The sequence below is a fragment of the Bombina bombina genome, chromosome 1, assembly GCF_027579735.1.
Source record: "Bombina bombina isolate aBomBom1 chromosome 1, aBomBom1.pri, whole genome shotgun sequence".
Taxonomy (NCBI): domain Eukaryota; kingdom Metazoa; phylum Chordata; class Amphibia; order Anura; family Bombinatoridae; genus Bombina; species Bombina bombina.
In genome coordinates this window covers 390811664-390837121 of record NC_069499.1, presented here as the reverse complement: position 1 = coordinate 390837121, position 25458 = coordinate 390811664, and the positions used below count along the sequence as shown (strand labels likewise).

The 25458-nt window shown below is 40.5% G+C and overlaps 1 protein-coding gene across 4 annotated transcripts in view; it reads right to left on the bottom strand.

The window, feature by feature from the left end:
- The window catches only part of MBD5 (methyl-CpG binding domain protein 5), a 902668-nt gene that overhangs the window by 275761 nt on the left and 601449 nt on the right, over nt 1-25458 (bottom strand). For all 4 annotated transcript variants that reach the window (XM_053698283.1, XM_053698282.1, XM_053698284.1 and 1 more), the window contains one exon: nt 20753-20955. In XM_053698283.1, coding sequence (XP_053554258.1) covers nt 20753-20955 — 203 coding nt within the window. The remainder of the gene's footprint in view (nt 1-20752; nt 20956-25458) is intronic.

The window sequence follows — 25458 nt, the reverse complement described above, 5'->3', positions numbered from 1 at the left end:
CTGCTTACCCTTCCCCTAATGGGGACACTGTCAGCCTTTCTGAGTTAACACAGTCTCTGCAGAAAATATGACTGAACATACCTCATTGCTGTATAGCAAGAAACCGTTCCTGACACTGAAGTTTTAGTGTACTCCTCAGCTCATGTGGGAACAGCAGTGGACCTTAGTTACAAATGCTAAGATCATCATCCTCCAGGCAGAAATCTTCATCTATGTCCTGCCTGAGAGTAAATAGTACCACACCGGTACCATTTAAAAATAACAAACACTTGATTGAATAAAACTAACAGTTTAACACCTCTTCTCTTTACCCTTCCTGCTTAGAGCCAGCAAAGAGAATGATTGGGGGGTGGAGTTAAGGGGGGAGCTATATAGACAGCTCTGCTGTGGTGCTCTCTTTGCTACTTCCTGTCAGGAAGGACAATATCCCACAAGTTAGGATGAATCGTGGACTCTGTACATCTTGCAAAAGAAATAATCGTTTCTTATAAGAATGGACTAAACCACCCGATAAATCAGAGAGAGAAATATATTAGGTCAGATCAAACTATAGCACTCAAATAAGCTGATGATAATAAATTACTGGTTGTTATATTTATCAAACTATCTACAATATATAGTAGAGGTAAATGCTGCAAGATCATATATTATCCAAAATGATAAGGTCTGCTTGGTATCATATTGTATTAAGTGTATAATAACCCCACAATGGAATGTTAATATAGAAAGGATCGTTTCTAATAGGCGACAAAGAGAACACCTAAATTGTGCACTATATTTACATACAAACAACTTTTCTAATATGGAGTTCTATTACGTGATTGAATTGAACATAGTAGAAATAGGTTGCATCTCTTTATAGTGACATTGCAATCTACTAGTACACAGTTCGCTCCCTGCTGTGCTAAATTTGTTAGCGATCAACTCCCCAAATGAGCGTAACTGAAAATGCTCGTCACAGACAAGGTAAGATTGAACTATACCTCCTAACTACAACACGAAGACATGCTGATACCAATTCCGCTTCCCACTGGGTTAATTAAGAGGACAAGCAACTACATAACAGAATGCGATTTTCAAATGTGTACTGAAAATAGGTTAGTGCTTATACAGTTAGATACGGCAACATATATTGTCACCCATTACTTGTAGCTATAGGTCTGGATATAAAGTAATTTTAAATTAATTTAGTAGACTACACTTTAACACAACTGCTTTTTAAAAAAAGAGACAAAGCGTCCCTGCTAGCCCGGACATGTTTCGCCTTTCGGCTTTGTCAAAGGAGGGGTGGCCGCCTTCATGCTGAATATATATAGGCTGAAAAGCTCTCTGATGTAAAGTATCTCAGCCTTCTCATTGGCCCCCAATTAGGCGTTTCTGATAGGTTTGTATTGGGGGTGTGTATGTATGACGAATTTAGTTCTGACAGATGCTTAGATACTGTTACATAGTAACTAGAACATAGTTGTGAACTATAGTTTGGTGCAGTTCCACAAGAGAAATCTTAATCTGGACAGCATCTACGTATGGAGACCTGATTACTTAGTATGTTCATTATCTTGCAAAACATAAGGAGACAAAACAATGTGAATTATACTTTATTGAATTGAAATGAACTCACATGTACCTCTCATGTTAAAATATGCAATATATAATAAGTCTGATTTTATCAATAGTTTTGATATTTTTACACTTTTACATGGTGACTGCCACGGAAGTTAGTCATGATTTTTTTACTATTACGCAAATATGCGACAATTTATGGGGACAAAATGTATATCAGGGAAACCAAAAAGGTGTCAGAACAGTATATTTCCAAATGTGTCAAGAATACAGACAAACGATCTAAATATGGATATATTATAAAGGACTCGTATTTTTCATGAGTTATGCATTTATATAACAACCGCTGTGATTCGTGAATACTAAATAGAGTAAAATGCTGGAGTAAGTGAATATAAAAAAAGAGTGATATCTAAATAATCTTAAGATTAAAAAAATGTATTGGAAAAATTAAAATTGGAAAAATTAATGAGGGATAAAGGAACCATGTACAATAAAGTGTAAGTGAAATGGAGCCTGAAATTAATATTAAATATAGTACAGACTCGGCAACTTATGGTCTGTGTATAGTGTTTAAGACCATATGTGTAAATATATCTCTAACATGATTGTGATGTTATGTGAATTAAGGTAAATGTGAAACAAAAAAAGGGGAGGCAAGGGAACGTGAGAGTGAAAAAAGAGACAACAATAAGAGTGGTGATAAAAAAGTGCAAAATGTGAATGTGAAAAAAGTGAGATATGGAACTCCAAAAACATTATCTCAAATATTATTGCCAATTGATCAAGGTATACCGTGAAATGAAATAAGAAATAAAATGTCAAGTGTTACTTGACCATAGTGATAGTAATTTACCATGAAACAGTTAGCAGTGATAGCAATAATCTACCATGCAAGTACTAACTAAAACATGGTATGTTATGTTGTCAATTGGAAAAATTATTCATAGGAAACAGTAATAGTTAATTTGTTCATTTAGTCCTTTGGGATCAACACAATTAAGTAAGTATATCCATCAGCATTCAGCTCTCAACAGAGCTTGTTCGAGTTTGCTCCCCCTGATTCCAAGAGAAATTTTCTCAATTCCCTGGCACTTAAGGTCTCTAGGGTTCGAATTATGATGAGCCAGAGAATGAGATGCCACTGAGGAGATCATTTTGCCATCCTCCAGATCTTTAGCAGCATTTTTTACATTTCTTATGTGTTCTTGGAGTCTGGTACGCAATTTCCTGCTGGTCATGCCAACATAGATCTTGGAACAGCTGCAGAATAGTGCATATTTTACACTTTCAGTAGAACAGAACAAATGTCGCCTATTAGAAACGATCCTTTCTATATTAACATTCCATTGTGGGGTTATTATACACTTAATACGATATGATACCAAGCAGACCTTATCATTTTGGATAATATATGATCTTGCAGCATTTACCTCTACTATATATTGTAGATAGTTTGATAAATATAACAACCAGTAATTTATTATCATCAGCTCTTATTTGAGTGCTATAGTTTGATACGACCTAATATATTTCTCTCTCTGATTTATCGGGTGGTTTAGTCCATTCTTATCAGAAACGATTATTTTAAAGTGTTGATGATAAATTAGGGGTCTACATTGTGAGGTATTAGCTGTTACCTACGTTATCATACTACCTAAGTGAATACAACCAACATTAACATACACTTAGAGGTTATTGCCCCCTTTCTCTTTTTATAGATAAGAGACATAATAAAATATAAGTCTACAAACACAGCTGATATAGCTTATTTAACGTACCTATTGATTTTTACTGTGAAAAACAATTGAGGGATCCAGGTTACTTATTACTGACCGCGATTAGTCTTAGGTCACTATTCCAGTGTATGGTATAAACCCTAACATTCACACTGGGTTTATTATCTTCCCCTCCTACTAATGATAACAGTATCATCCTATCCCCACATTAAGGACGCCATATCCAACCTCTAACTTTGACATACGTAAATATTTAATAAAACCCCACCTAGCTGTTACTTTAGCCACCGACCCACTATATCCTAATAGAGGGCATGGATGGGGACACTCAACTACATTTAACTTATTTATATTCTCTTTTCCAATAATTGGATCCATTATATACATATTGGTGATAATTGAGCTAAATATATTGGTGATAATTGAGCTAAAAAATAAAATATAAGTATCATCTTGGACAATTGGGGATTTCCAGGATATATTTAGTTAATTGCAGTATCCTTTACTTACCCACTGGAATTGAGATTAATGACATAATTTTGTTAGTGTTTCCATTTTCTCCGGCACATCTCCTCTAGATTTAAACACAGGCCTGATTCTGACCAAAGCCTGAACAAAAGACTGAACATCTGGCAGAACTGCCAGACGTTTATGCAGAAGAATAGACGGAGCAGAAATCTGACCCTTCAAAGTACTGACTGACAAACCCATCTCCAGGCCCTCCTGAAGAAAAGCCAAAATTCGAGGAACCCTTACTTTGTTCCAAGAAAAAACTTTTGAATAACACCAATGAAGGTATTTACACCATACCCTATGGTAAATTCTGCGAGTAACCGGTTTACGAGCCTGAAGCATAGTATCTATGACTTTCTCAGAGAAGCCACGTCTAGCCAAACTTGGACGTTCAACCTCCAAGCAGTCAGCTTCAGAGAAACCATTCATTTGGATATAGAAAGTGACCCTGAAGTAGAAGGTCCTTCCTGAAAGGTAACCTCAATGGCGGAAGAGATGAAATCATCACCAGATCCGCAAACCAGATCCTGCGAGGCCATGCAGGAGCTATTAGAATCACAGAAGCTCTCTTATGTTTGATGCATTTACTCGTGGAAGCAATGCAAATGGAGGAAACAGGTATGCTAGATTGAAGCTCCAAGGAACCTACCAGAACGGCTTGAGGATCTCTTGACCTTGAACCGTACTTTGGAAGCTTTGGCGTTTTGATGAGATAAGATCCAACTCCAGAACCCCCCACCTGAGAGTTATCATTATGAAAACCTCTGGGTGAAGAGCCCACTCTCTGGGATGAAAAGTCTGCCTGCTTAGAAAATCCACCTCCCAGTTGTCTACCTCTGGCATGTGGATGGCAGAGAGATGGAAATTGTGAGACTCTACCCACTGGAGAATGCGAGACACCTCCTTCATTGCCAAGGAACTTTGAGTTCCTCCCTGGTGATTGATGTAGGCCACCAAGGTGATGTTGTCCGACTGAAATCTGATAAATCGGACCAAAGCTAGTTGAAGCCAGTCTATTAAAGCATAGAAAATTGCTCTTAACTTCAAGATCTTTATTGGAAGAGACGACTCCTCTGTGGTCCACAGACCCTGTGTCTTTAAGAAACCCCAAACTGCTTCCTAGCCTAACAGGCTGGCGTCTGTGGTTACAATCACCCAGAAAGGCCTCAGGAAGCATGTGCCCCGAGACAGAGGGTCCTGTGAAACCCACCAGGAGAGATATGAGTGGTCCCCAATCCTTTGACTGAGCACGCATAGCTGCAGAGGTCTCAGATAAAACCAAGCAAAATGAATAATGTCCATGGAGGCAACCATCAGACCAATCACCTCCATGCATTAAGCCACAGTAGGACGAAAAGTAGACTGGAGAGACAGGCAAAAAACATGAAGCTTGGATTTTCTGACGTCCGTCAGAAAAATCTTCATGGACAGGGAATCTATGATTGTTGCCAAGAAACAAACCCATGTATCTCTTTCCCAGATTCACTTTCCACCAGTGGAAACATAGAATAGACCACATCTTGGTATGAGATCTTGCTAGATGAAAAGATGGCGCTTGAACTAGATAGAGGAATTGATCAAGACACTTTAGGACCAGAATGGGACGAAAAGTGCCCTCCTTCTTGGGAACTACAAATAGATTTGAATAGAATCCTAGACCCTGTTCCTCTAGAGGAACTGGAACAATCACTCCCAGGGATGATAGGTCCTTTACGCAGTTTAAGAAGGCCTCTCTCTTTATCTAGTTCGCAGATAACCTTGAGAGGTGGAACCTGCCCCTGGGAGGACAAGATTTGAATCCTATTCTGTAACCGTGGGATACTTTATCTATGGCCCAAGGATCTGGAACATTGCGTATCCAAGCCTGCTGAAAAAAAGAAAGCCTGCCCCCCACTTGATCCACTACAGCATCGGGGGCGGCCCCTTCATGTTGATTTAGAATCAACGGAAGGCTTCTTAGCTTGCTTCCCCCTATTCCAAGGCTTACTGGACTTTCAAGAAGACTTGGATTGATCCGACTTGGAAGAGGAAAAGGAAGACTTCTGTGCTTAAAGTTACAAAAGGAATGAAAATTAGAATTCTGGAGACCCTTAGGTCTATTCTTTTTATCCTGAGGTAGGAAAGAACCCTTTCCACCTGTAATGTCAGAAATAAAATCAGAAATAAGAATGCCCAGGACCTGGACAAAACAAGGTTTTACCCTTATAAGGCGGAGATAAAAGCTTGGGCTTGGATGTAACATCTGCAGACCAAGATTTTAACCAGAGAGCTCTGCGAGCTAAAACAGTAAAATCAGAAATCTTAGCACCCAACCTAGGAACTTGCAGGTTGGCATCACAAATAAAGGTATTGGCTAGCTTGAGAGCCTTGATCCTGTCTTGGATCTCCTCTATAGTAGTCTCTTTTAGGATAAGATTAGATAAATCATTGCACCAATAAGATGCTGCCCCACCAACTGTAGCAATACTAACAACAGGTTGCCACTGTAATCCCTGATGAATGTACATCTTCTTCAAAAAATGCCACAAGCTTCTTATCCATGGGATCCTTGAAAGAACAAATCTCTTTAATAGGAACAGCAGTTCTCTTAGCCAGAGTAGAGATAGCTTCCTCTACCTCGGGCACTGTGCGCCACGAGTCACAAATAAAGTCAGCAACAGGAAACATCTTTATTAAAAATAGGGGACGGGAAAAAGGAATCCCTGGTTTATCCCATTCCTGAATTATAATATCTGCCATACGGTCAGGAACTGGAAAAACTTCCACAGATTAGGGTACATCATAGACCCTATTATGCTTACTAGAACTCTTTGGATTCTCCGCAAAAGATGCGTCAGATTCTTACAAAGTAGCAAGAACCTCCTTCAAAAGAACTCAAAGGTGTTCTAACTGAAATCTGAAATTAATCTCCTCTGAATCTGCAGAATGTGTTACTACAGTATCAGAATGCGACAATTCCCCCTCAGAAGCTTCTGAAGAATCATCCTCACTAGATAATTGAGACAAACTGACTAACGCAGCCTTAGCGGATTCGGCCTTACTAACATCATTATGTTTAGATTGCTTCTTATGCTTACCAGAAACCTTTGGAAAAGCTCCAGAAACAGTAGAAGTAATCTGCGCAGCGAAATCCCCAGGTAAAAAAAACCCTCCAGGAGGTTGAGAGGTAGCGCAGGGCACTGCATGTGAAGCTTGGGAAGCTTGAGGGGAAAGCTGAGGCATAGCTAAGATAACACTATCCTGAGAGACAGGAGGCTCAGGGAGAGACATCTTATCTTTAAAGTTTTATTTAGACATGAAGAGCAAAACTGTACAGGAGGAACAAACATAATTTATGCTTCCCTGATAAATGTATTTCTTTCTGGATATGGTGAGTCCACGGAATCATCAATTATTAGTGGGAATATCACTCCTGGCCAGCAGGAGGAGGCAAAGAGCACTACAGCAAAAGCTGCTATATATGTAACTTCCCTTAACCATAACCTCCAGTCATTCGGCCGAAGGAGAAATGGAAAAAGAAGATAACACAAGAGGTGTAGAGGTGCCTGAGGTTTTAGAAAAAATAACTGTCTTAAATAAAGGGTGGGCCGTGGACTCACCATATCCAGAAATAAATAAATTTATCTATCAGGTAAGCATAAATTATGTTTTCTTTCCTAAGATATGGTGAGTCCATGGAATCATCAATTACTAGTGGGAATCAATACCCAAGCTAGAGGACACAGATAAGGGAGGGACAAGACAGGTACACCTAAACAGAAGGCACCACCGCTTGAAGAACCCTTCTCCCAAAAGAAGCCTCAGCTGAGGCAAAAGTACCAAATTTATAAAACTTTGAAAAAGTATGCAGAGAGGACCAAGTTGCAGCCTTGCAAAACTGTTCCACAGAAGATTCATTTGTAAATGCCCAGGAAGAAGAAACAGCCCTCGTGGAATGAGCAGAGATTCTCTCAGGAGGTTGCTGTCCAGCAGTCTCATAGGCCAAACGAATAATACTCCTTAACCAAAGAAAAAGAGAAGTAGCCGTAGCTTTCTGACCCTTGCACTTACCAGAAAAACAAACAAAGCAGAAGACTGACAAAAGTCCTTAGTCGTCTGAAGATAGAACTTTAAAGCATGCACAAAATCTAGGTTGTGCAATAAATGCTCCTTAGGAGAAGGATTAGGACACAAAGAAGGAACCACAATCTCCTGATTAATATTCTTGTTTGAAACAACCTTAGGTAGGAAACTTAATTTAGTATGTAAAACCACCTTATCAGAATGAAAAATAAGATAAGGAGAATCAAACTGCAGAGCTCAGAGTTCCAAAACTCTCTGATCAGAAGAAATGGCAACAAGAAACAAAACCTTCCAAGATAACATCTTGAAATTTAAGGAATGCATAGGTTCAAACAGAGCCCACTCTAAAATTCTAACAAGAAGGATGAGACTCCAGGCAGGAGTAACCGGCTTAAATACAGGCCTAATCCTAACCAAAGCCTGACAAAAAGACTGCACGTCTGGCGCATCCGCCAAACGCTCATGCAACAAAATAGACAACGCAGAAATCTGACCTTTCAGAGTACTAGCTGACAAACCCTTCTCCAGACCCTCCTGGAGAAAAGACAAAATCCTAGGAATCCTGACTCTACTCCAAGAGTAGCCCCTGGATTCACACCAATACAGATATTTACGCTATATCTTATAGTAAATCTTTGTCACAGGCTTACGAGCCTGAATCATGGTCTCAATGACTCAATGACTGAAAACCCACGGTTAGATAAAATCAAGCGTTCAATCTCCAAGCAGTCAGCTTCAGAGAAACGAGATTTGGATGAAGAAAAGGACCCTGAAGTAGAAGGTCCTTTCCCAGATGGAGTCTCCACGGAGGTAGAGAGAACATTTCCACTAGATCTGCATACCATATCCTACGAGGCCACGCCGGCGCTATGAGAATCACCGACACCCTTTCCTGCTTGATCCGAGCAATGACTCTTGGCAGTAGAGTTGACGGAGGAAATATGTATGCTAGACTGAAATTCCAAGGAACCGCCAGAGCATCTATCAAGAAAGCCTGTGGACCCCTTGAACTCGAGCCGTACCTCAGAAGCTTGGCATTCTGCCGAGAAGCCATGAGATCCAGTTCTGGCTGCCCCCAATTAAGTATTAAAGTGGAAAATACTTCCGGATGGAGTTCCCACTCCCCCCGGATGAAAGGTCTGTCAGCTCAGAAAAGCCGCCTCTCAATTGTCCACTCCTGGGATGTGGATCGCAGAAAGACAACAGTTGTGAGACTCCACCCACTGGATTATCCGGGCCACCTTTGACATGGCCAAGGAACTCCGAGTTCCCCCCTGGTGGTTGATGTACGCCACCGAAGTTAAGTTGTAGAGCATTGAAAATAGCTCTCAGTTCTAGAATGTTTATAGGGAGAACTGACTCATCCCGAGTCCAAAGACCCTGAGTCTTCAATGACTCCAAATAGCTCCCCAACCTAGAAGGCTGGCATCTGTGGTCACAATCACCCAGGAAGGTCTGAGAAAGTTCCCTGGGAGAGGTGTTCCTGAGACAACCACCACAGAAGAGAGTCCCTTGTCGCTTGATCCAGAACTATTTGCGGAGACAGATCCACATAGTCCCCGTTCCATTGCCTTAACATGCATAACTGCAGAGGTCTGAGATGGAACCGAGCAAACAGAATGATATTCATGGAAGCTACCATCAGACCAATTACCTCCATACAGAGATCCACTGATGGCTGAGGAGAGGACTGAAGGATAAGACAAGAGAGTCGAAGATCTTTGTTTTTCTGACCTCTGTCAGAAATATCTTCATTAGTAAGGAGTCAATTATGGTCCCTAAAAACACTACTCCTCTTGTGGCTGGAATCAGAACTCGTTCCAAGATTTACCTTCCAACCGTGGGAGCGAAGAAAAGACAACAAGATCTCTGTATACGAGTTTGCTTGTTGAAAAGACGGCGCCTGAACCAGAATGTTGTCCAGATAAGGCGCAACAGCAATGACCCAAGACCGGATCACTGCCAAAAGAGCCCCCAGGACCTTTTAGAAAATTCTGGGAAATGTGGCAAGGCCGAAAGGAAGAGTCACAAACTGGAAACAATGGTCCAAGAAAGCAAACCTTAGAAACTTGTGATGATCCCGGTGAATGGGAACATGAAGGTATGCATCCTTTAAGTCTATGGTTGTCATAAACTGACCCTCTTGAACCAAAGGAAGAATGGAACGTATAGTCTCCATCTTGAAGGACGGTACTCTCAGGAACTTGTTTAAACACTTTAGGTCTAAAATAGGTCTAAAAGTACCCCCCTTTCTTGGGAACCACAAACAGATTTGAATAAAATCCCAGACCTTGTGGATGAACTGGAACTATAACTCCCAAGGCAAAAAGATCCTTGATACAATTTAAGAACGCCTCTCTCTTTATCTGGTCTACAGATAATCTTGAGGGAAGAAACCTGCCTCTGGAAGGAAAAGTCTTGAATTCTATCTTGTACCCCTGAGATACAATTTCCATGGCCCACAGGTCTGGGACATCTCGTATCCAAGCCTGAGCAAATTGAGAAAGCCTGCCCCCTACTAGATCCATTCCTGGATTGGGGGCCGACCCTTCGAGTCAGCCGTAGGTTTCTTAAACTGTTTCCCCTTGTTCCAAGACTGACCAGACTTCCAGGAAGACTTGGATAGTTCCTGCTTAGAAGAGGAAGCAGAGGGTTTACCTCTAAAGTTACGAAAGGAACGAAAATGACTGATGCCCTTTCTGCTTATTTTTTCTATCTTAAAGAAGATAAGATCCCTTTCATCCTGTGATATCTGAAATACTTTCAGCCAAACTAGGCCCAAACAAGGTCTTACCCTTGTAGGGAATTGCTAAGAACTTAGACTTAGAACAAACATCCGCAGACCAGGATTTTAACCAAAGGGCTCTGCAAGCTAGAACCGAAAAACCAGACCTTTTTGCTCCCAGTTAAATGACTTGTAAGGAAGCATCCGTAATAGAGGAATTGGCTAACTTAAGAGCCTTAATCCTTTCCTGGATCTCTTCAAGAGGAGCATCTGTCTGAATAGAATCAGACAAAGCATCAAACCAGTAAGCTGCAACGCTGGTAACAGTAGCAATACACACCGCAGGTTGCCATTGAAGACCTTGGTGAACATACATTTTCTTTAATAATGCCTCCAATTTCTTATCCATTGGATCCTTAAAAGATCAAATATCCTCTATGGGAATAATGGTCCTTTTAGTCAACGTGGAAATAGCTCCTTCCACCTAAGGAACCGTTCGCTACGACTCCTTAATAGAGTCAGCTATAGGAAATATTTTCTTAAAAATAGGAGATGGAGAAAAAGGAAATACCTCCACCGCAGAGGGAACATCTACTAGTTAAGCTTACTAGACTTCTTAAGGTTAACAACAATAGAAGTATCGGTGTCATACAAGGTAGCCAAAACCTCAAGTAACAAGCGGAGGTTTTCCAGCTTAAATCTGAAGGACACAACTTCAGCATCAGTAGAAGGAATAATACTGCCTGAATCTGAAATTTTACCCTTGGATGCACGTGAAGAATCTTCATCCTCAGACTTCTGAGAGGAAATACTTTGATTAGCCACCTCAGGATCAGAAACCTTACTGTTTCTTTAAATTTCCTTTTGCGTTTTCCCTGCAGCATGGGAAAAGCAGACAGCGCCTCAGATACAATAGAAGATACCTGGGCAGCAATATCTTGCAAAGTAACTCCGGACAGAGCATGAGAAGAAATGCAGGGCACTGCATGTGCAGATGAAAAGGATTGGGACACCTGGGCATCAAAACATAAGATACAGGTAACATCCTGCACAGCCTCCTGATCCATAATATATATATATATATATATATATATATATATATATATATATATATATAAAAACCCTTTTTAAAAAAATAAAAAAAACGTTATTAAATAAATGTTCCAAAAAAGAACCAAAAAACGTTATTAAATAAATGTTCCCTTTAAATTTACCAAATCAAAAAATATAACCCAGACAACACTGTACCTCAGCAGAATTACTGATGTGCCCTACCTGTCCTGCAACCCCCCAGCAAACTGAGGAAAAAAACAATCCTGTTTACAACCCGTATTTCCAGAAAAGGAAAAAACAGCAAGAAGCCTTCTAAACAGCAGAGCCATCTGAAATATGCGCACCTCACTCTTACAGGAAGTGAAGAAAAGCGTCACAAAAACTCTGACATCACAGAATCAGAACCTCCCAAAAAGGGGCGGTTCTACAGCTGACAAAAAAGCCATTTTTTTCTTTTTTTAAAACAACTTTCTTGAAAAACAGGCTTAAAAACAAACAATAAACCCCCCCAAAAAAGTACATAATCCGTTACTAAAAACGGATCCTCACTGAGCCATCAATAAAATAAATAACTCCTCACACTAACAGTGCCTGCAAAAACTGACATAAAAACCTGCACCCTGACAGGAATAATAAAAAACGTCCCCCTGCAGCGTTTCAGCTGAATAAGTGCCAAATTTTTCCCTGCTACATAGAAAAATAAAACTGGCACATACCTTAATCTTTATCCGTCCGGCAGTAGGACAGCTCACCTGGTTTGAGAGGATGCCATCCCTCACATTGACCTGTGGAAATACAGAAAGTCTGAGTAAACTTACTTAGGCTATCTAAATAGGGTAGCAAAATGTTTTGGGAAAACACAGTGAGGATTGTACCCCACAAGTTCCCATTTGCTTATAAGCCACCACTGCCCTACTGAAGAGACTGACATGGGCTAAGGCTAGACCCTTTAGAAAGATCAGAGCAAACCTACTCTACTTTAAACAAAAAAATCTTGATTGTATATCAGACACCAAAACTTCACCTCCTCCTTGCACCGCAGGCAAAAAGAATGACTATGGGGTTATGGGTAAGGGAAGTGACATATATAGCAGCTTTGCTGTAGTGCTCTTTGCCTCCTCCTGCTAGCCAGGAGTGATATTCCCACTAGTAATTGATACAAAACCAAATTAAGTTTATATGAAGCAATAAAACATAAATAAGCACCTAAAACCCTCAGCTCTGCTGAGGTCTTTACCTCTCCAGAAATTGCTATCCCACTAACACAGAAAACCGGACACACCCGGTAGCAAAAAACACCTCCTTGTTACCGGAACAGTACAAATCCACTTGCCACTGTAGAGGAAACTGCAGCCTCCACACTCGCCGCGGCAAACTCTGATCTAAACAGAGAAGCCAAAAACCGGAAGTGCGGTCACATGACCACGATAAAAATAAACTTTTATTTTTTTTAAATTGCGCCAAACAAAAACAGAATTTATGTTTACCTGATAAATTACTTTCTCCAACGGTGTGTCCGGTCCACGGCGTCATCCTTACTTGTGGGATATTCTCTTCCCCAACAGGAAATGGCAAAGAGCCCAGCAAAGCTGGTCACATGATCCCTCCTAGGCTCCGCCTACCCCAGTCATTCGACCGACGTTAAGGAGGAATATTTGCATAGGAGAAACCATATGGTACCGTGGTGACTGTAGTTAAAGAAAATAAATTATCAGACCTGATTAAAAAAACCAGGGCGGGCCGTGGACCAGACACACCGTTGGAGAAAGTAATTTATCAGGTAAACATAAATTCTGTTTTCTCCAACATAGGTGTGTCCGGTCCACGGCGTCATCCTTACTTGTGGGAACCAATACCAAAGCTTTAGGACACGGATGAAGGGAGGGAGCAAATCAGGTCACCTAAATGGAAGGCACCACGGCTTGCAAAACCTTTCTCCCAAAAATAGCCTCAGAAGAAGCAAAAGTATCAAACTTGTAAAATTTGGTAAAAGTGTGCAGTGAAGACCAAGTCGCTGCCCTACATATCTGATCAACAGAAGCCTCGTTCTTGAAGGCCCATGTGGAAGCCACAGCCCTAGTGGAATGAGCTGTGATTCTTTCGGGAGGCTGCCGTCCGGCAGTCTCGTAAGCCAATCTGATGATGCTTTTAATCCAAAAAGAGAGAGAGGTAGAAGTTGCTTTTTGACCTCTCCTTTTACCGGAATAAACAACAAACAAGGAAGATGTTTGTCTAAAATCCTTTGTAGCATCTAAATAGAATTTTAGAGCGCGAACAACATCCAAATTGTGCAACAAACGTTCCTTCTTTGAAACTGGTTTCGGACACAGAGAAGGTACGATAATCTCCTGGTTAATGTTTTTGTTAGAAACAACTTTTGGAAGAAAACCAGGTTTAGTACGTAAAACCACCTTATCTGCATGGAACACCAGATAAGGAGGAGAACACTGCAGAGCAGATAATTCTGAAACTCTTCTAGCAGAAGAAATTGCAACTAAAAACAAAACTTTCCAAGATAATAACTTAATATCAACGGAATGCAAGGGTTCAAACGGAACCCCCTGAAGAACTGAAAGAACTAAATTGAGACTCCAAGGAGGAGTCAAAGGTTTGTAAACAGGCTTAATTCTAACCAGAGCCTGAACAAAGGCTTGAACATCTGGCACAGCGGCCAGCTTTTTGTGAAGTAACACAGACAAGGCAGAAATCTGTCCCTTCAGGGAACTTGCAGATAATCCTTTTTCCAATCCTTCTTGAAGGAAGGATAGAATCCTAGGAATCTTAACCTTGTCCCAAGGGAATCCTTTAGATTCACACCAACAGATATATTTTTTCCAAATTTTGTGGTAAATCTTTCTAGTTACAGGCTTTCTGGCCTGAACAAGAGTATCGATAACAGAACCTGAGAATCCTCGCTTCGATAAGATCAAGCGTTCAATCTCCAAGCAGTCAGCTGGAGTGAAACCAGATTCGGATGTTCGAACGGACCCTGAACAAGAAGGTCTCGTCTCAAAGGTAGCTTCCAAGGAGGAGCCGATGACATATTCACCAGATCTGCGTACCAAGTCCTGCGTGGCCACGCAGGAGCTATCAAGATCACCGACGCCCTCTCCTGATTGATCCTGGCTACCAGCCTGGGGATGAGAGGAAACGGCGGGAACACATAAGCTAGTTTGAAGGTCCAAGGTGCTACTAGTGCATCCACTAGAGCCGCCTTGGGATCCCTGGATCTGGACCCGTAGCAAGGAACTTTGAAGTTCTGACGAGAGGCCATCAGATCCATGTCTGGAATGCCCCACAGCTGAGAGACTTGGGCAAAGATTTCCGGATGGAGTTCCCACTCCCCCGGATGCAATGTCTGACGACTCAGAAAATCCGCTTCCCAATTTTCCACTCCTGGGATGTGGATAGCAGACAGGTGGCAGGAGTGAGACTCCGCCCATAGAATGATTTTGGTCACTTCTTCCATCGCCAGGGAACTCCTTGTTCCCCCCTGATGGTTGATGTACGCAACAGTTGTCATGTTGTCTGATTGAAACCGTATGAACTTGGCCCTCGCTAGCTGAGGCCAAGCCTTGAGAGCATTGAATATCGCTCTCAGTTCCAGAATATTTATCGGTAGAAGAGATTCTTCCCGAGACCAAAGACCCTGAGCTTTCAGGGATCCCCAGACCGCGCCCCAGCCCATCAGACTGGTGTCGGTCGTGACAATGACCCACTCTGGTCTGCGGAATGTCATCCCTCGTGACAGGTTGTCCAGGGACAGCCACCAACGGAGTGAGTCTCTGGTCCTCTGATTTACTTGTATCTTCGGAGACAAGTCTGTATAGTCCCCATTCCACTGACTGAGCATGCACAGTTGTAATGGTCTTAGATGAATGCGTGCAAAAGGAACTATGTCCATTGCCGCTACCATCAACCCGATCACTTCCATGCACTGAGCTATGGAAGGAAGAGGAACGGAATGGAGTATCCGACAAGAGTCTAGAAGTTTTGTTTTTCTGGCCTCTGTCAGAAAAATCCTCATTTCTAAGGAGTCTATTATTGTTCCCAAGAAGGGAACCCTTGTTGACGGAGATAGAGAACTCTTTTCCACGTTCACTTTCCATCCGTGAGATCTGAGAAAGGCCAGGACAATGTCCGTGTGAGCCTTTGCTTGAGGAAGGGACGACGCTTGAATCAGAATGTCGTCCAAGTAAGGTACTACAGCAATGCCCCTTGGTCTTAGCACAGCTAGAAGGGACCCTAGTACCTTTGTGAAAATCCTTGGAGCAGTGGCTAATCCGAAAGGAAGCGCCACGAACTGGTAATGTTTGTCCAGGAATGCGAACCTCAGGAACCGATGATGTTCCTTGTGGATAGGAATATGTAGATACGCATCCTTTAAATCCACCGTGGTCATGAATTGACCTTCCTGGATGGAAGGAAGAATAGTTCGAATGGTTTCCATCTTGAACGATGGAACCTTGAGAAACTTGTTTAAGATCTTGAGATCTAAGATTGGTCTGAACGTTCCCTCTTTTTTGGGAACTATAAACAGATTGGAGTAGAACCCCATCCCTTGTTCTCTTAATGGAACGGGATGAATCACTCCCATTTTTAACAGGTCTTCTACACAATGTAAGAATGCCTGTCTTTTTATGTGGTCTGAAGACAACTGAGACCTGTGGAACCTCCCCCTTGGGGGAAGTCCCTTGAATTCCAGAAGATAACCTTGGGAGACTATTTCTAGCGCCCAAGGATCCAGAACATCTCTTGCCCAAGCCTGAGCGAAGAGAGAGAGTCTGCCCCCCACCAGATCCGGTCCCGGATCGGGGGCCAACATTTCATGCTGTCTTGGTAGCAGTGGCAGGTTTCTTGGCCTGCTTTCCCTTGTTCCAGCCTTGCATTGGTCTCCAAGCTGGCTTGGCTTGAGAAGTATTACCCTCTTGCTTAGAGGACGTAGCACTTTGGGCTGGTCCATTTCTACGAAAGGGACGAAAATTAGGTTTATTTTTTGCCTTGAAAGGCCGATCCTGAGGAAGGGCGTGGCCCTTACCCCCAGTGATATCCGAGATAATCTCTTTCAAGTCAGGGCCAAACAGCGTTTTCCCCTTGAAAGGAATGTTAAGTAGCTTGTTCTTGGAAGACGCATCAGCCGACCAAGATTTCAACCAAAGCGCTCTGCGCGCCACAATAGCAAACCCAGAATTCTTAGCCGCTAACCTAGCCAATTGCAAAGTGGCGTCTAGGGTGAAAGAATTAGCCAATTTGAGAGCATTGATTCTGTCCATAATCTCCTCATAAGGAGGAGAATCACTGTCGACCGCCTTTATCAGCTCATCGAACCAGAAACATGCGGCTGTAGCGACAGGGACAATGCATGAAATTGGTTGTAGAAGGTAACCCTGCTGAACAAACATCTTTTTAAGCAAACCTTCTAATTTTTTATCCATAGGATCTTTGAAAGCACAACTATCCTCTATGGGAATAGTGGTGCGTTTGTTTAAAGTGGAAACCGCTCCCTCGACCTTGGGGACTGTCTGCCATAAGTCCTTTCTGGGGTCGACCATAGGAAACAATTTTTTAAATATGGGGGGAGGGACGAAAGGAATACCGGGCCTTTCCCATTCTTTATTAACAATGTCCGCCACCCGCTTGGGTATAGGAAAAGCTTCTGGGAGCCCCGGCACCTCTAGGAACTTGTCCATTTTACATAGTTTCTCTGGGATGACCAACTTGTCACAATCATCCAGAGTGGATAATACCTCCTTAAGCAGAATGCGGAGATGTTCCAACTTAAATTTAAACGCAATCACATCAGGTTCAGCTTGTTGAGAAATGTTCCCTGAATCAGTAATTTCTCCCTCAGACAAAACCTCCCTGGCCCCATCAGACTGAGTTAGGGGCCCTTCAGAAATATTAATATCAGCGTCGTCATGCTCTTCAGTATCTAAAACAGAGCAGTCGCGCTTACGCTGATAAGTGTTCATTTTGGCTAAAATGTTTTTGACAGAATTATCCATTACAGCCGTTAATTGTTGCATAGTAAGGAGTATTGGCGCGCTAGATGTACTAGGGGCCTCCTGAGTGGGCAAGACTCGTGTAGACGAAGGAGGGAATGATGCAGTACCATGCTTACTCCCCTCACTTGAGGAATCATCTTGGGCATCATTGTCATTGTCACATAAATCACATTTATTTAAATGAATAGGAATTCTGGCTTCCCCACATTCAGAACACAGTCTATCTGGTAGTTCAGACATGTTAAACAGGCATAAACTTGATAACAAGTACAAAAAACGTTTTAAAATAAAACCGTTACTGTCACTTTAAATTTTAAACTGAACACACTTTATTACTGCAAATGCGAAAAAACATGAAGGAATTGTTCAAAATTTACCAAATTTTCACCACAGTGTCTTAAAGCCTTAAAAGTATTGCACACCAAATTTGGAAGCTTTAACCCTTAAAATAACGGAACCGGAGCCGTTTTGAACTTTAACCCCTTTACAGTCCCTGGTATCTGCTTTGCTGAGACCCAACCAAGCCCCAAGGGGAATACGATACCAAATGACGCCTTCAGAAAGTCTTTTCTAAGTATCAGAGCTCCTCTCACATGCGACTGCATGCCATGCCTCTCAAAAACAAGTGCGCAACACCGGCGCGAAAATGAGGCTCTGCCTATGCTTTGGGAAAGCCCCTAAAGAATAAGGTGTCTAAAACAGTGCCTGCCGATATTATTATATCAAAATACCCAGATAAAATGATTCCTCAAGGCTAAATATGTGTTAATAATCAATCGATTTAGCCCAAAAAAAGTCTACAGTCTTAATAAGCCCTTTTTGAAGCCCTTATTTACAATCGTAATAAACATGGCTTACCGGATCCCAGAGGGAAAATGACAGCTTCCAGCATTACATCGTCTTGTTAGAATGTGTCATACCTCAAGCAGCAAGAGACTGCTCACTGTTCCCCCAACTGAAGTTAATTGCTCTCAACAGTCCTGTGTGGAACAGCCATGGATTTTAGTGACGGTTGCTAAAATCATTTTCCTCATACAAACAGAAATCTTCATCTCTTTTCTGTTTCTGAGTAAATAGTACATACCAGCACTATTTCAAAATAACAAACTCTTGATTGAATAATAAAAACTACAGTTAAACACTAAAAAACTCTAAGCCATCTCCGTGGAGATGTTGCCTGTACAACGGCAAAGAGAATGACTGGGGTAGGCGGAGCCTAGGAGGGATCATGTGACCAGCTTTGCTGGGCTCTTTGCCATTTCCTGTTGGGGAAGAGAATATCCCACAAGTAAGGATGACGCCGTGGACCGGACACACCTATGTTGGAGAAAATGGGGCGAAAACCAAGAGCGGCACAGAAAAAGTGATTGGGCCAATAAGCTGAGCTGAAAAAGCGATTGCAACAAGTAAGAAGTAAAACAAACACCTGTCAAAGACTTCATACACTCTCCATCTGTGAGCCCCCAATAAAAAAAATGATGCCTCTTTACATAAAAGCAGTGCCCCTAAAACAGATTTCCACAAGGATTTAACCCCTATAGTGCCGGTACCTTCAAACCTAGAAGAGAAAGCACTTACCTGTGGATACTGCTCTGTCAGGCAGGAGCTGTTTTCTGAGGTGTGGAAGCTTCACCATATCTACCAGGGACCTATAGCAAAGAAAGAACAGAGTAACCAACTCTGGCATTCTATAATAGGGGTAGCAATAATGTTACCTCGCTGTCTTCTTACTGCTAATAGCCACCATTAATCTTACTAAAGAGATTGACATGGACCAAAATGTTGTTGTACCCTGTTGGTTATGTCCTAATAAACACAGAAGTTTGCTGTGAGGAATTGGTGCTGCTGTCTTTTGTATATTGACTTAATTGAGGTGAATACCGGACCCTGCAGCGTGCTCCTATTTAAGCACATTGGTGCTGGACACACTGTTTGCCGTGACTGCACGGAAAAGTACCTATTAAAAGGATTAAAATCTTCAGACACATTCTTCGCCATCCTCCCATGATCAAGGCAAAGAGAATGACTGGGGATTATGGGTAAGGAAAGTGATACTTAACAGCTCTGCTGGGGTGCTCTTAGCCTCCTCCTGCTGGCCAGGAGTGAATATCCCACTAGTAATTAAAATGTTTCGTGGACTCTCCATGCCAAAGGAAAGAAATCCTATACATGTCTATAAGTTAGTGATTGGTTAGAAAGCTTATTTTGTTCTGGAGGAAATCAGTGAAAAGAAAAAACATAAAATAATCAACTTGTCAAAATAAACCACTATGTATTGCAAAATTATTTTCAGATATGAGGGTCCATTATCACGCAGCTGACAATTTGTGTTTAAAGGGACATTCCAGCCAAAAATGGAATCTACATGGATGCATTTCAGTTTTGAATAGAAACATTTATGTAATATACATGCATTAGCAAACATGATTTTAATAAAAGCTATAGCTGTTTCAAAAGTGTATTTAGGTATGCACCATGCATTAGCACTGTAAATGCAGCACTTACTCAGAGATCATAAGGTGCTTGTACCATCTGGTAATGACTCAATTTGTTAATTGTTGACATGATACAAGCCCCACAGGCTCTCTGAGCAGCTGCAGTATTTAAAATGCTGATGCACTAAGAATATCTAACTATGCTTCACATGCACAGAAACATGTTAAAACTAAAGCAGTGATAACTTTAACTAGAAGCATTTTTGCCAGTACATGTATATTGCAAATATGTTTCTATTCAAAGATGCAATTAATCTATGTGCATTTACATTTTGACCAGAATGTCCCTTTCATTTTTCTATATGTAGGAACCCAAAAGGGATGCAGACTACTTCTATAATTTTGTAGCTTATTCATATCCTTCTAGATATATGGTCTGCATAATTATTTTGTTTAGAAAAACTAGCTAGTTCAAAAGTTTGTTTCACTATTCCAAAAAAAAAAAAAAAAAGAATAAAAAAGCATTTGTCTGACAGTAAAAAAAAAGTTAATGTAAAATACACACACACACACACATATATATATAAAAATATATATGTGTATGTGTGCGCGCTCATATATTTGTGGAACCAATTATTTAGTTACATTTACCATTACCTGAAAGTTTTGGAACAAACAGGCCATTGGATTTATAGTATTAGTCGGCCCAGGAGCATGCCCTTGTAATACATGTTGATTCTGGCACCCTTGAATAAGTTGCTGTTGCGAGTTTGCAGGGAACATCTGAGCGTTGCTTAGTAACGAATGAAGATGAGATAGTTGATGGTTATTCAAGGTACTTCCCACTGAAGACATATCACCTGTAATTTCCCAAATAGCAACACATCAGTAAATTTACATTTTGTTTATTTTCCAACTACATTATCAGAATCAAGCCTGGTAAAATGCACATTAACTAAAATCAACCCTGTAAAAATACACATCAGCTGCATATTCTTCCCATAATATTTAAAAGTATAAAACATTTCTAATTTGAACTGGATTTGTAATATTGCTATATCTAAAATCAAGTTATTGTTACAAGACAGCTGCTGATCAATTACATTGCAGTGGACTGTAAATATCTCCTTGCTGACAATTTCTGTACAAATATTTTAATCATTATATACTTCTAAATTGTAAATATATTTTATATGATAATGTAACAAAAGTGGCGTTCAGCATGTATATGCATCAGATAAGGAAACATTTTCTGTTAAATCAACTTCTCCACAATCCAGGTAGCATTGTATTCAGAACTGTTTAGTCTCACCCCAGCTTGCATTAGGCAGAAAAATCAAAATCATTTAAGGAGTGCTTAAAGGGACAGTCACGTCCAAAAAAAACTTTCATGATTCAAATAGGGCATGTCATTTTAAACAACTTTCCGAATTTACTTTTATCACCAATTTTGCTTTGTTCTCTTGATATTCTTAGTTGAAAGCTAAACCTAGGAGGTTCATATGCTAATTTCTTAGACCTTGAAGGCTGCCTCTAATCTAAATGCATTGACAGTTTTTCACCACTAGAGGGTGTTAGTTCATGTGTTTCATATAGATAACATTGAGCTCATGCACGTGAATTTACCAAAGAGTGAGCATTGATTGGCTAAAATGCAAGTCTGTCAAAAGAACTGAAATAAGGGGGCAGTCTGCAGAGGCTTAGATACAAGATAATTACAGAGGTAAAACGTGTATAATTATACCTGTGTTGGTTATGCAAAACTGGGGAATGGGTAATTAAGGGATTATCTATCTTTTAAAACAACAAAAATTCTGGTGTTGACTGTCCCTTTAACCCTTCTATTATATACCACCTTTAACATTTTTTGTGTATAACTTTGCTTACAGCCATATTTAGAAAGAGAAGAGAAGATAACCTAATCACAACTAAGCAACAGAGCATGCACATGGTGGTCACAAAAATAAATACGTTTTTGTAAATATAAATTGTGTCTCTTCTCACTCTGGAAAAAGCATATTTAGCACTGGTAGGTCTGCAAAAACTACCCACACACACAAAAAAAAGATGGACATAAGAAATCTGAGAATCCATGCTCTGCAGGACATTTCTACCAACTTGTCAGAAAAGCTGTGTACTTCATAATCAATGATTCGGCAACCATTATTTCAGGAGAAGATCCTTCTTATGTCCTAAAATGGTCTTCAGGACAGAACATAGAACATTTGGGGAAGTGAATCATTTATATGAAGTCACAGGAACTCATGTTCCAGTTAAAATAGTGGAGAACTAAAGCTGTACTAAAACATTCTTAAAATAAAGTAAAATAATTTGTTGATATGAAACTATTTAATTTTAGTTCAGTAGCACAGATGATGTGAGGGGTTAGGGTAAGTATAACTTAATATGCAGAAACAGAAATGCAGGAAATCAAATAATTATTTTAAAACACTTTAATAATTCAATACCAAGGGTAAAACATAATCAATATCAAGGGTAAAACAAGAGCAGAGTTCAGGAACAGGCCAAAGGTTGGGTACCGTGAGATCAGTCCAGCAATTAGGTACCAAGGGACAAACAAGATCAGAGTCCAGGAACAGGTTAAAGGTCAGGTACTGTGAGATCAGTCCAGCATCTAGGTAGTGGTACCAAGGGGAAAGGCAGGAACAATGTCTAGCAGCTATAGGTGGACAGGCTGGCACAGGATACCAACTAGATGCAAAAGTGATAACAGGATTCAGGTAAGCTGGCACTGGTACAACACTTACAGGAGACTAAGCAGGCATAGGATATCCAGCAGGTTCTATTAGTGAAGCTGCCACGGAATACCAGGTGAGTGAAGCAGGTACAGCAAAATACAAGTAAGTTGCTACTGGTACAGAAGGATACAAGTACAGCAGGGTCCGGGAGACTCAGCAGGCACGGGATACCAGGTGAGTGCAGTAAGTACATTGGATACAGTTAAAAGGGACACTCAGATAGAGCATGCAATTTTAAGCAACTTTCTAATTTACTCCTATTATCAAATTTTCTTCATTCTTTTGGTATCTTTATTTGAAAAGCAAGAAAGTTTAGATGCCGGCCCATTTTTGGTGAACAACCTGGGTTGTTCTTGCTGATTGGTGGATAAATTTACCCACCAATAAACAAGTTCTGTCCAGGGTTCTGAACCAAAAATTGTCTAGCTCCTTAGCTTAGATGCATTCTTTTTCAAATAAAGATAGCAAATTAACAAAGTTAAATTGATAATAGGAGTAAATTAGAAAGTTGCTTAAAATTGCATGCTCTATCTAAATCACAAAATAAAAATTTTGGGTTCAGTGTCCCTTTAAGTTTTCACTGGTACAGCAGGATACAGGAGACTGAGCAAGCTGTCACATGATACCAGGTGTCACTTTATTTCAAAAGGCTCTGTGCCCCAGGACTGTAAAGGTTGTGGTCTTAGTCTTTGGAGCCACACAAGAAATAGAAAGTCGGTAAATCAGGAATCTGCTCTGAAAAAAATGCTACAGACCACCAATTAGGTTCATCTATTGACATTACTCTGAACACGTATAGGGATCAGCAATTTATGGTCTATGAATAGGGCTAACATCTTATAAAACTTATTTAGAAACAGAATAAACTATTTCATCAATATCAGCAGTGTGTTTTTGAAAGATAATTATCTTTCATAAGAACGGGAATGTGCTTCCACAGTCTGTGAATAGAAATCTATTTAAAAAGAGTAATACAACTTTTCAACTGGTCTTGGCTAGATTTAGAAAAATAAAGTTAAAAATATCAGAAAAAAATTATATATAATATATGCCTTTTCTCTTGTTTCTATTCTAGCAAGCATTCAACCTATACATACTTGAAATGGTGAAGGTGTGTCTGAAAGAGTAGCTGTATGCAATATTAGAGAGTCTACTTGAAAACTCAATTTAATAAAACGAAAGGCATCTGTTCCAGCTTAATAGATGCTGATTTAGTTCAGCTTAATTAAGTTGATTAAAGATTGATGAATTTATGCGATTAAATAATGAACTCATAAAAACTACATGAAAATATGATTGCTGCTCCCCCCCCATCGTCAATGTACATATTAAAGAGATCTTACTAAGCCATATTTTAAATACAGTAAATGTATATCAATAATACAGTACTTAAATAAATTTGAGAGAATTGATAGAAACAACAGAAATCAAAATTTCCCTTCTTATGACCAGTCTGTCAATTTAAAAAATTAGAGTTTAGCAGGTTTTGGTTATCCCTTTTCCAGACGCCCAATTGAAACTTCCTCCTGCTTCTTACTACGTCCTACTGGTGAATTTACCTTAATCGTACGCCATCTATCCCATCTAATACCAGGTTCTCATGGTTTTGGAAGTCTAAATAAAAGTAAAAATTGTAGGTCGCTTTACATTGACATTACTAATGCCTATCATGGTCTTTTAAAGTACAACTCATAAAAGGTATCTTCCTTCATTCATTCATGGGCCACTCTATTGTTATAAGGAATTTGTGCATTATCTGAATGTCGAAAACCTTGCAAGGACCATTTTCCTGGGTGAAGGTGATTGCAACTTAAAAAGTCTGCCCCACAGTTATTGACTCCAAGAATGGCTGAGGTCACACACTGCGCGCGCAAGCAAAATATGCCCGAAAAAAAATAATCTAATCAATGCAGATGCATGGGGATCTTCTTTGTTTAGTAAGGGATCTGGGAGGGGGAGGGATGTAGATTATTAAGGGGGGCCAGCTACACTACAGAAATCTAATTTTTAATCTAAAAAAAGTTAAAAAAAAACTATTTTTGGGGGCAAATTGGGTACTGGCAGACAGCTGCCAGTACCCAAGATGGCGGCAAATAGGTAGAGGTGGAGGGTTAGAGCGATGTATGGGGGGATCAGGGAGGTTGTGGGGTAAGGGGGGATGCAGACTGCAGACAGTATGAAAAAAAAAATAAAAAAAAAATAATAAATGATTTTTATTTCAGTACTGGCAGACTTTCTGCCAGTACTTAAGATGGCGGTGACAATTGTGAGGTGGGGGAGGGAAGAGTGCTGTTTGAGGGAGGTCAGGGAGGGATCAGGGGGTGGGATGTGTCAGGTGGGAGGCTGATCTCTACACTAAAGATAAAAATTAACCCTACAAGCTACCTAATTAACCCCTTAACTGCTGGGCATATTACAAGTGTGGTGCGCAGCAGCATTTAACGGCCTTATTATTACCAAAAAGCAACGCCAAAGCCATATATGTCTGCTATTTCTGAACAAAGGGGATCCCAGAGAAGCATTTACAACCATTTATGCCATAATTGCACAAGTTGTTTGTAAATAATTTCAGTGAGAAACCTAAAATTGTGAAAAATGTAACAG